The 13,041-nt window shown below is 40.1% G+C and overlaps 1 protein-coding gene across 1 annotated transcript in view; it reads right to left on the bottom strand.

Annotated features, from left to right (window-relative positions):
- The window catches only part of Rgs5 (regulator of G-protein signaling 5), a 36,814-nt gene that overhangs the window by 4,924 nt on the left and 18,849 nt on the right, over positions 1-13,041 (bottom strand). The window contains 2 exon segments of the mRNA NM_019341.1: positions 5,827-5,888; positions 11,563-11,673. Of these exon segments, the coding sequence (NP_062214.1) occupies positions 5,827-5,888; positions 11,563-11,673 (173 nt within the window).

Genomic DNA, 13,041 nt, shown 5'->3' with positions numbered 1-13,041 from the left:
GATTCCTCAGTGACCTGAGCATTCACCTCACAGCAGGAAATGAACTTATGAACCTGCTTTCTATTGCAGAAAGCCATATCCTGAATACTGTTTTTATCTCTCTGGTGAATTCTACAATACTATTTCAAGGGATTTTTTTTGTCAAAGTATGCACTTTAAACCAAAACACATAAAAGAGTTTTATGCCCTACTGGTCTGGGAACTATTTAAAGCTACTCTTTCTTACATATGGCTCCTGAGGACTCTCTATGGGGTCTCTCTTAGTAGAATCCTACACAGTCACTTCCAGTCAACATTCTACTCCACAGACTCTAGTTTTCTATTGGTCATTTCCTCAGGGACTCACTTCTGTTGAATTCCCATACATCTGCATGTATGGTTTGTTAGTTAGTTAATCAGTCAGTCAGTCAGTCAGTCAGTCAGTCAGTCAGTCAGTCAGTCAGCTAGTTAGTTTTTTGAGTCAGAATTGAAAAGATTCTAGTCCAAATATCTCTATTCTACAAGGTACACATATCTTTCATAAGCCACTGCTTTTACTTGGGGATTTCATACCACAGAACTCCAGCACATAACCCCAAGAAAGCATTATGAGACCTGTATGAACCAGCACAGAGCCTTAACATACCTCTTAGCACACACAGCTACCACTCACTACACAGGACTCTGATGAAGCCCATCTAATGACTGGCCATAAACCTTCTGTAGGTACAGTACTCATACATCATAAGGCCCCCCTTACATTGTACTCTCTGAGCTGCCCCTCATGTGTGATAGCAATTTTTGACATTAGGCAAATCAGAGTAATATCCTTGTATGGAGAGTGGGAAGGGTTGGAGGGAACCATCTGGAAAAACTACTTTGAAGATGAAAAGAGCATTAAACAAATCTAAGAATCCAAGTCATATTGTCATAAAATATTGAAAATGAGATTAGTACAGATGCTTTATTGAAGACAGGGTAGGGAGGAGACAGAAATGGCATCAGTAATTTATAAGAACCATAGCATGGCTTATTGATCCCAGAGCTCAGCTCAGTCTTAGACCCAAGATTGCCCAGTGGTGATTCCTGGCTTTACCTTATGAAATAACCCAAATAAGTTATTTGGCCTGTTGGAACCTCTGTCACTTGTCAAAGGAAAGTGATAATAAAACCTACATGACAGGGCTCTGGTAAAGACTAAATAATTCACACATGTGACTCTTCTATGGGGCCAAACTTAATTCTCATGACGTTCAGTACACACTGGCTTTTATCATCATTATTTACAACAAATTGGAAATTACAATCTGTCATTATTACAAGCCCAGCACAGATGTTATATCATCCGGGACATATTCTCCCTCTGCCACCTACTCACCTGAGGGTTTTTGTCCCCACCCCTCTCCCCTGGGACTCTCTGCTTGTTCAGCCATCTTTTCCATGAGGTTTATAGCTATTTGACTTCTCCTTATCTTCACTTCCCTGTTCTACCCCCTTCCTCGAATATATGCACCTATTATTTCTCAGCGGACTAGGAAATCCCTCCAACCTCTAGGACCAAAGAAATTATTCACTCTCCGAATAATGGATTCTTTTTCTGGAAGATCAAGGTTCTTATTGCACCTAAGTCACAAGATTACTGCAATCACTAAATAGACCAATACATGCAAATTACTTAGAACAACAGATAGAATATATGAACGAAAGATACCTTGTCTCTATCATGCATTTTATAATCATTGTCATAGGTGAAAATCATGGCTGCCCATCAGTGAAATATGAGAATGGGGACCCATGACACCAAAGGAAGAAAACTGGAAAGCAAAGAAAGAGAGCCCAAGCCAACTGTGAAGATGGGAACCAGAGGATCAGCTTGGAGCTCACTGCTTCGTGCCTCAAGAGACAGGCCAGCCCACGGGGGTGTCTGAGGAAATGCTCTGACCTTTTGCAACTCTTGGGAAAAGAGAATCCAAATAAAGACTGTGCTTCCACAGACTGGACTTCGTCCCCATTTGCTCTTAAAAAATGCTCATGTGGGAGAATCCATGTCCCTGGTGATGCTAGGATGAAATTATGCAAGCCCCGATGTGCAGTTTATTTTTGGTTTTAAAGATCAACATACTTGCTATGTGCCCTATAGACCTAACAAGTGAAAACAGATGGCTCCTGTTTCAGAACTGAAGGGAAAACTCCTAAAAATCTGATGTATTTTAAGAACAAAATCAAAGACCCCACCCCCCAAATAATTAACAATCATTTTGGGGGCCAGTGAAATGACTGAGCTGGTAAAGGCATTTGCTGTGCAAATCCAATGCCCTGAGATCTGTTCCAGAACCCTCAGTGGAAAGAGAGAACCAACTCCTGAAAGTTGCCCTGTGACCTCCCCACACATGTGTATGTACACACACACACACACACACACACACACACTGCATGCATTACTAATAATTTAAAAATTATTTTGAGTAAGTATATCATTGCTAATAAGAAGAGATTGAACATCAGCTTGTACAGGGTTTATTTCTATTAAAGAAAAATTGATTTAATGAATGCTTTTGTGACTATCAAGTCTGAGAGAAGCAATAGCCTATGTTAACACAAGGAATTCCAAATGTTCCTTGTAAATCAGAAAAATATGTTACCCCTACCCCTCCAGGAATTGGGGGTATTATTGTTTTATTTTTTTTCCGACATGTTACTCTTTAATTTAGATGGTCCAGAGCTCACAATGCAGCCCACACTAGCCTTAAGTTCACAATAGTCATTTTGTCTCAGCCTCTTAAGCACTTGAATTGCAAGTATGAACCACCATGCTCAACTTCAGATGGCTTAAATTTCTCAAGACAAGCATGCGGGAAGGAATCATTATACTTGGGATAATATGCCTTTTTAATGCATCTGCCTTTCTTACTTGCTTTGCTTCAATCACAGCTATTTAGTTCTTTCTGATGACAGGTTATCAGTTTCAACAGACCCAAAATGGGATACTTCTTAAGAGACATTGAATAGCCATAGCTTGATTTACATTTATCCATGAGGCATAATGGCTGACAGGCAGGTAACAAGTCACACTCTGCTTCTCCAGGCTGGTGACGCTGATGTGCCTGGATGCTGGCATGGAACTTTCTGGGCATACCTGTGGTCCCTATGTTTCCAACTTAGAAACGACTGGAGATTTAAATAAAAGCAGAGACAGAACAGTAAGAAAGACATAGAGAAAGAAGAGCCTCAGTGAGAATCAGAGATGAGAGACAATAATAGAAATATAATGGAGACAGACAGACAGAAATAACAGACAGTCTTACTCACAGTTTCACCCTCCTTACAAGGCACAGCTCCATTGTTTCCACTGGATCTTTCATACACGTACCTCAAACCCTTCTATTGATGGAACTACTTGGAATGAACAGATATCATGTTTAAGGAAAGGGTTGGCTAAAATAAATACTGAATGCTTTTCCATTTATTGCTTTGAGAAAATTATACACATATATGAGCAAATACTCATAGATAGAAGCATAAATTCTCCTCTGAAAAGTAGAAAACATTACAGTGAAATCTCAGGCCTTACAATTGGAAAGACTGTGGTCCCTCCACTATGTTAAGGTGTTAACATTACATACTTCTGGCTTAGCTCCCTCACTTAGCTTTCTTTTTTTTTCTTTTCTTTTTCTTTTTTTTTTTTTTTTTTTTTTTTTTTTGGAGCTGGGGACTGAACCCAGGGCCTTGTGCTTGCTAGGCAAGCGCTCTACCACTGAGCTAAATCCCCAACCCCGAGCTTTCTTATTCTAATAATTCTCTGTCCCCTTAAGATATATGAGTGTGTGGGCCTCAGAATTAGGGTGAGTGAAAAGAATTACAAACAAATACATTGGATACTTATCCCCCCTTTGAAGAATTCTGCAAACTTTTAAGTTTCTTTATAACAGCAGTGAATACTCGTGTAGGCTACTTAACATTCATAACTTATCAACACACTATGCTAAAATGCTATTGGCCCCAAAATTACTGAAATAAGACAATAAATCAATAAATGAACACAAATGTCCTTGTTCTACACAGCTGTTCTACATTTATGGGATTTCTAGTCCCAAGAAGCAAACTAAATTAAATTGCTCAGCCATTTAAAAGAGTATTCACTGAACACCTTGTATGTGTCAGGGTATGGTACTCTCTTTAGCAGAAACCTAAAAAGACTAAAAGAAGAATCAGAAGTGAATATGATTCAACTGTTTCAAATTAGAGGCTTTGGGTCTCTGTTCTAAAAGTTAGAGACAGAGTTTATTTCTTATAAGCAGAAGTTACTCCATGATAAACAAACTGGGAAAACACTGATGTAAGGTCTAGAGAGAGGCCCAGTAGTTAAAAGCACTGGCTACTCTTATATAAGACCCCAGTTTGGTTCCCAGCACACACACAGCAGCTTATACCCTTCTGTAACTCCAGTTCCAGGGCATCTGACACCCTCTTCTGGCCTCCACCAGCACCAGGCATACATAATATGCACGTTAGTACATGTAGGCAACACACACACACACACACACACACACACAAAATAAAAACTGAAACTTTGTTTTAAAATATTTACATACAATCCACCATGCAGTCACTGTCATTTACTCTGCCCTCTGTACTCATGGGGCTCTAGTAAAAAGCACTCTTTAAATCTTTATTATTTTAATCATTTTATGACATTTCATATTCCAAGCTTGTTGTGAAGATAAATAAGCAGGACATTGTAACTTGGTCACAAATTTAGAGCGAGTCAGCCAATAGATATTTATTCCCCATGCACTTTGTCTTTTGAGTCACCCAGGAGAAAAAGACAACATCCAGACTGTGAATGAGCTTATAACATGTCCCAGAAGGAAAACAACAGAACACAGATAGCCAGGACTAAGCACCATGAAAGATGTGCTGACAAATGGCGTTGGAACTTTTTAGAGTGACTGATTCATCCTAAATGGCCAAGGATGTCTAGGCATCTGACATTTGGGTTAGCTCTTCAAGAAAGAGAACTTCTTCCAATAAAGATCTAAGAACAAGCTATGTCTGTCAAAGAGTTTACATGGAGATCTCTCATAAACAGAGAATGTTTGGATGTGGTTATTGTGGGAAGTCTTAAACATTGGCAATTAGAAGTTGGTACTGTAAGCTTTAGGAACCAGTAAGGGCTGAGGAGTAGAGAAAAGGGTAAGTAATACTTGTTGTATTCATTCTAGCTTAAACAGAGTGTGTGTCCTTGTTGTATCTCAAATGAAGTTCTCAAAGCAAGGCTAACAAAAGAGGAAGCAGAGTTGTAGAGAGGGTCTGTCAAGGGGTGGAGATAGCATTCTTCTAAGGTCAAAAGAGCAGTTGATAGCAGGTTGAGCTAAGCAGGTGGCTTGTTTGAATAAGACTAAATCTAGTCTTAATCTATGAGGCAAAGCAAAAAAGTCGGTTTCTCTGGCCCACTCATGAGACCATGAAGAAGCATACAGAAACGGAGAGGATGATGTCCACTTGCAGTCCCAGCATTTGAGAGGTGGAGGCAGGAAGATCAAGAGTTCAAAGTCATCCTCAGATACATTGTGAGTTTGAGGGCCAGCCTGGACTACATGATACCCTGTCCCAACCAGAAAGGCACATGATGTGGCTTATACAAACCAACAAGGACAGGCATGAACATAGACTCAAATATCTGTCCTCACCTTCTCCACTGGTCACTTCCCCCTCTAGCCAACTGCACAATTGTACTCCCAGGCTCTCTCTACTTGCTCGAACCACACATTGGAGAAGGAAGGAGCAGAACAAAGATGTTTTGTGTCTGTCCCTAGTCTGTTCCTCCTGAGAACCATGTGAACTTACAGTTGCTCTGGAGAAGTTTGTCCAGGGATTGGCGCCATTGCAGGACCTCCTCCAGCGAGGGCCTAAACCAAGGATAAGGACAAAGGGGGACAGTATAAGAAGGAGGTTAACCACATGCGTGACAATAACTTGACTGGTTCTCTTAGGTGGCGATGACACAACTGATGATTGGAACTCAGAATAGGGACAGATGGATTATTTTCTCATGATGCGGTCTGATTAGCTAGTTTGCTACCTGATATCTGCAGGCATCTTTATTGTTTTCTGAACAATCTGATTAAACAGGTTTCTTTTACAAGTAGAGTCTATTTGTCCTGAGGCTGTGTCCAGTAGTCTTATAAATTCCATATGAGTGAATCAAGATTATCTTTACTTCAAACAGAGGTTAATGAAATCCGACTGTCCCTTCACAGAGGCTAAATAATGTTCTGGGTTTCACAATGCCACACATTAGTCACCGACATAACCAGCAAATGGTATTTGGTGGAGACCCCAACACCACAGCTATCTCATTAAGGATAATAGAAGACAGTCAGTTTGATTTTACCCTGTACTGGGAGTATGATAGAAAAATAAAATCTACCTTTATTTATTTATTTTTCCTTCCCAGTTAGGATAGAGGGATACTTTTTGGAAGTTTACATTTTCTCAAAAGAAAAGTCTTTAGTATCTCTTAAGTCAGAATGTTGAACATAAGTGTTGACTTAAAAGATTGTTAATAGCAAAGATATAATAATAATAATAATAATAATAATAATAATAATAATAATCTACTTTTCCTTTAACATTTGCATCCACAGAAACCCCACAGCTATACTCTCCTCTCTCATCAGAATGTACCTTCCAGGGTGCATCGTGCTTGAATCCTTGAATCACTATATTTGGTCTTTATCATCCAACTAAAGCAGACAGGCAAGACATTTATTATGAGACGAAAATGATAAGGTGTTTTTCCCTAGGTCTTAGGTTGTTTAGTAACTGTTCCAGACAACTAAGAAACATTCTTGCTTCTAGTTTTTATGAAATCATATCCTTGGAGAGTAAAGTCATTGATAGTAGCAACTGATGTTACTGAAATAATTTTCAGTCTGTATTTTACTTCTCAGGCTTATGCATTCTCACTGTATCTCTGTGAGGAATCCAAGATGGTCTTTCAACTCCAGTGTTGTGACCACCTCCTAAAATCTCTTTGTAAGCTATGTGTCAATTAAATCCTAAATTGATTTGATTTTTTTCTCAAATTTGTGTCTTCTCTTTTTTGAAAGCCAAACTTAACAAAAAGCAGGGGAAATAAATCTTGTGAAATAAACTTTGATAGGTTCTGTTTTTCTAGCTGGACACATGAATCTCAGATGAAAGAAATGAATTCCTCACAAGGTTATTTCTCACACATGGACTGACTTCCCTCTTCCCCTTCCCCCCTGATTACTATAAAGGAACAGAGAGAGGAGAGATAGCATGAAGATGGCTTACAAGTATGTTCTTTTTCATTCACTTCATTGATAACACAAAATGGCATGTTTTCATATGGCCGATAACTCCTTTTGGTCACTTGGTGTTACCGCATACCAAGCACTTTGGCTCCATGCATATTCTTTTGTATGTACTTTACACATAGCAGAACATTTTCATGTCCAAGTGTTCTCAGAACCCAGAGCACGTTCAATGAAACAATAAGAAACTAACTTAGAGCAAAGGGTAGGCCTGGTTCATGCCACAAGTCTCCTGACTGTATATGTATTTTCATAAAATGAAATAGCTTTTTCTGCCCATGTTCTTTGGCTAGTATAAAGGCACACAGGAAAAATGCCACAAGCAAGTGTCCCTGACTTAAACATATTACCAGATGCAATCTGTCCCAAAAGGTCTCATTATAAAACCAAGTAATGGTCAATATCAGCAGCACATCACGGCCAAGATTAAATTCCTGAAAGGGACATGTGCCGAGTCTGCTTGGGGGTGAAATTAGTCCAAATTGATTTAAGGGTGTAGTTGAACAGGACACATCCCCCCGCGGCATGTAGCCCAGTGTTCTGATTACCAGTCTAGGAGGAAACAGGTTCATCCTGTCCTGATTCTCAGAATTTGCCAGCCCTCATTAAGTGTGACTTCTTTGGAAACAAGATAGATGCAGATCTAAATAGCCAATGAGCATCCTTTTCCCCAAGGTCACTGCTGACCATAGAGGGCAAGCAGAGTCTTCTCTCCCTGTGTGGGTGTGAGGGACAGAAAGGAAGGTAGCACAGATAAAAGACAAGATGGACAGTTTTAGGAGTCATTAGCTATGTGTTTTCTAATGCCCAGTGCAAATGCCATCTGATTGAGGAAGTGACCACATCAGTTTGGAAACCGGAGCTTTTCCCATTGTTAAATGCCCTTCACTTGAAGGACCTTTCATAGGGTAACAGTGAGCATAACCCCTGTAGAGATTGTGTTATTCCTGGAGATTTTCCCCACAGCATCAGTCTGAAGGAATGAATGAGGTTGGCTGCAAAGATCAGAGATAAAGGTTCAATTATGGACATCAAAATATGGCAAGACTTTTCATCTGTACCCAAGTATAGTTTGTATTTCAGTGATGGCAATTGGATGAGGGCCCAATCCATGTTTATAGGCTTGAGGGGTCAGGGGCAGAGACATCTTTTAGTAAACAGGTGCCAAGTTGAAAGGCAAAGTCTGCCCTAGTTTACCCAGAGTTAACCTTCTTGAAAGCCACAGCTAGTTCAATACTTAGATCTGAATGAACAAACAAGCCATTGCTACCCCTGCTGGTGATACTGGCCAATATTATCTGTAGCACTGGAAAAGAAGGTAGCTTGGCTGAGCACCAGTGGCTGGGGTTTGTAGGTTTCCGTTTGGTTTTGGTTTGGTTAGTCTTCTACAGTGTCTTGTACAATACTTCATTATCCTTGATCATGCTTGCCCATGTTCTTGCCTTTGACAAGGAAATCAAACCTTGAGTTCCTCAGTGTTATTTATGAAAGCCTGATTTATTCTTCCTTCCTGTCCTCCAGAGTCCAAGCAGGCTCAAGTCCATGCCCGTTGATTGAGTCCTTGCTCCACGGCCAGTGGCACTCCTGCAGACTTTTGAAAGGCCGCTTCTTTGTGTCCGTAAAGTTGTACACATTTTCTTTCAAGGCTCACTCTGTAGTTAACCAGCTGCAGGAACACACAGGATGACTGACTTGCTGTGACTAGTCATCAGCCGGTGTTCTGACTGGTGACTTTTGGAGGCCATTCTTGGGCTTTAGAATGACCAACACAATGAGATCAATGCATTCAGTTAAAATTGGTAACAGATGTCAAGGAGGGACATTTAGAACTTTAAAGAAACCTATTGAAAGACTGTCTGCCCCTGGCATTTTGCAATTCAGTGTGTATTACAGACCATAATATTATTACAAACTCAATGTATGTGGCTTACCTTTCTGGTTATTATTTATTCTGAAGACCCGGAGCAGAGCCTCTCAGAATGCAGGGGTTGGGCAGAGCAGGACGAGGAGAGGGAGAACAATTTTTAAATGAGTTTAAAAAAGAGAGTTCTGATAAAGAGGAAGCCATGACAGCAGGCCATATAAGTCAGCCAGCCAGCCTTAGAAACAATATCTTCATCCAGAATATAGGCCTTTTAGAGAAGGAGAAAGTCTGCAGGCAAGCCAATGAAAGCAAAGAGAAAGGAATAAGGGTCAAAAGGATGAGGGAGGGACATTTCTTTCCAGCATGGAATAAGAACACTTGTTTTTCTCCTAATGGAAGACGAGCCAGGGCCAATTTTGAAATACCAAAATGATAGGAGAAGTTGGGACTGGGTACAAGCAAATAAGACAGCTTCTTTTCTATTTTTTCCCCAGGGGCTCAAGTTTTTGATCAGATGAAGAGTTTAAAATATATTAAAAAATAGAAGCACTTCTTCAAAGCAATTGCCCAAAGATGAGAGAAGCTAAAAATACATACCTTCCATCAAGAGGTTTATTTTTTCCTCAGAAGATACGGGTTTTATATAAAAAAAAAAACCCCACGGAGAGAAATGTGGAAATGAAGAAATGAGTTTGCCTGTGCTCATGCAGAGCAAGAGCAAGGTCGTTCCCTGAAGGCTAAAAGCACAGAAATCTATCCAAAGGGAAGAGATAGAATAGGGCACTTATATTTGCAAGGAGCACTTCCTCACTGTGGAAAGCAGCTGTCACATACAAGCATCCCCTGGGGGTGGGGGGCTGGGAGGGTGTTGTCTTTCCCAGAAAGAAATAATATTTTTGGAAGAAGAAAGGGAAGGAATGAAAGGCAAGGAGAGAAGGTAAGTCAATAAGTTTCAGCCCCAGGTTTTCTCCAACAATTTCTCTTCTGATTCCCTAAGAGCCAGGTGGTTCAAGTGTCTGTGTGGCATTCTTAAGTAGACAATCAAGGTAGGAAATAGAGGGCTACATTTGAAAATGTTAATCCCAACAGATCAATAATTACCACATTGTTTGCTTCAAAATAGACCTTTTGACCTGCTAGCTATGAGGTGGTTCTTGCTCTCCACCAGTCCAGGCAGCCTGCTGCTCCACATTGAATTAGCCTCTCCTTTTTAAAGGCAGAAAATTCAATTATGCCTCACTTCCGGTTTGTGAACACTTTGAAGTAATAAAAGGAAGAAAATGGAAAATATCCACTTAGGATGATGGAAAATGACTTTAAAAACAGAATAACCCAGTTCTCTATCCCCCAGCCAATCAACTATATTAAGTTGAAGGTCATTTGGACAAAGGATAGGATGGCCAATTTATACAAATATTGGATTTAAAAGGAGATACGAAAGTTAAAAAAGTACTTTACTTTTCCCACTCATCTGTGATCTTGGAGCTTTTTAGAATGAAGGAATTAGCATCCTTCGGATGGTCCAGCTTCCCTTCTTCATTTCTATGGATACGTCTGCTATAAAAGGAGGATTCAGTGCATTTGTCCAGACAGTAAGGGAGCTAATGGAAGATGATGGACAGTGGTGACAGTATGGGTGGTATTACTGAGTTAACATAGGTGAATTCATGGGCATAGCCTCTTCATGTTTTGGAATCATACTTTCTTGTTATGCTTTCACTGAAGAGAGGGAGTGGGTATGATGTACACAGCTCAAGCTGACTCTAAAACCACGATCAAGAATATGATTTTTTTTTTATGAGTTGGGAAGGCAACACTTGGTGTGCATTAAGTGGGAACAGCCAGGCAAGTCTTCATTCCTCCCGGAAGTAGCAATTTGGCTCTTCCGCCAGACCTTGAAGAGAACCTAGTATACTCAAGAAGAAACTATTGAGTCCTAGATTGTCTGCCTTTTCGTCAGCATGCACTTGCTCACAGATCCCTCCCAAGGAAGAGGCCTTGGCTATTACTTTATCTGAGTGCCCGGGGCTTACAATTAATTGGATCAGGATTGCTTGACCCAAGCCAATAAATTATCAGAGGTTTTGACCTTCTAGTCAATAACTGAGTGGCTGGTGCCATTTTATAAAGTACAGTTCATCTTTCCAAAGATGAGGCAAGGCTTGATTTCTTTTAATTCTGTAACTATTTAATGTTAGGATCTAGACGTGGGAGTATTAAAAAACACACACACTATTTATGAAGCAACTTTCAGAGGACTCAGCTGTTCTTCAGTGAATAACTGAAGGGGGTGGTTGTACAGATGAGTGGCAGCAGCATACGCTTGAGAAACAGCCATCATCTTGGGGAGAATGAGAGGATCCCATATTCGGAACTCACTTGTGCGCCTTGGCAGGCTTCTCCGGCTTCTCATTATATGGAATGACAAGGTCAACAGCAGAGTCTGGCTTCTGGAGAAGAATACCCAATTTGATCTTGATCTCTTTGGCCCTGAAAAAATAAATGTCAGGGGACAGGAATGACACATGGGCACACAAATCTAAAACACTGATTTCTTTTCTGCATCAGAGAAAGAAAAATGCAAAGAACCTCTTTCACTTCTTCCATTTCTATTACAGCAAAAACAGCAGCAACAATAACAAAAACGCATAAAGAAAGAAAACAGGGCACATGGGTTCCACATGGTTTAGAAGACACCAATTATTTGCATTATCTTATTCCAATCTTAATTGTTCTTTTCATATTTTCTAATTTCTATATGGCAGGTAATATGGTCTTGTTCCCATTTTGTAGAGGGGGAAAACTGAATGACAGAAAATTTAAATATCTTAATACAGCCCAGTAAGTGTGCGATCAAGCCCAAGTAGTTTGTCTCCAGAATTCCCAAGTGTAATTACTAACTGAAATGTCTATCAGTCTCCTGAGGGCTCAGGCTCTGGCCATCAACTAGATGCATTACATTCAAGTAATTTTGTTTTTATTTTTACTGCCAGATCTCTTTTCCCCTTCTATGAAAGCATAGAGTAAAGCTAGCTGTCTTAGAAAGCCATTTGCAATCCTAACATTGCAGTATCTTTGCCTAATTGTTCTAAAAACCCTTGCTCTGTTCCACTATAGCTGTTAGAGTAGCCTACTTGCCGCAACCTTCCCAGAAGAGATTCCTGTTCAGTGGATAGACTAGAGAGTTCATAGTCCTTTAACTTCAGCATTTTAGTGAGCAGATGTGGTCAGAATTCTGGATAGTCTCTCATCATAAGTTGGGATGCAATGATTTTCACTCGGTTTTAAAACCAATCTTTGAAGCAAGTCTTCTTCATGATTATACTTTAAACAGGCCATGGAAATTTGTATAAACATTTATGTTTCTTTCTGTGCATATATCTATGCATCTATCTATCTATCTATCTATCTATCTATCTATCTATCTATCTATCTATCATCTATTCATCTATCTATAGTGTGTGTGTGTATGTGTGTGTGTGTGTGTGTGTGTGTGTGTGTGTGTGTGTGTGTTCACATGTGCCAAGACACATCTGTGAAGGTCAGAGAACAACTTTGGGTAGGTGATTCTCTCCTACCTCCTCGTTTGGGCAAAGGTCTTTCATTTCTGCTACTCTGACATTCTTGTCCCCTGACATCTAGTCTTTCAGGGCCAAGAAGATCAAGATCAAGTTGGGAAATCTTCCAGAAGCCAGACTCTGATCCTCCAATCTAAATGCTCTGACCTATTCCATATAATTCTCCTGTTTCCACCTCCCATCTCATTGTAGGCATGGCTGGATTACAGATTTGAGCCCCAGGAACGAGCTTGTTTTGTTTTCTGGGGATGGAACACAGATTATGGGAGCTTGTGTTGAA

The sequence above is a fragment of the Rattus norvegicus genome, chromosome 13 (assembly GCF_021556685.1).
Source record: "Rattus norvegicus strain SHRSP/BbbUtx chromosome 13, alternate assembly SHRSP_T2T, whole genome shotgun sequence".
Lineage (NCBI taxonomy): Eukaryota > Metazoa > Chordata > Mammalia > Rodentia > Muridae > Rattus > Rattus norvegicus.
Note: the sequence above shows the minus strand (reverse complement) of the source record. Positions and strands in the feature narration are given on the sequence as shown.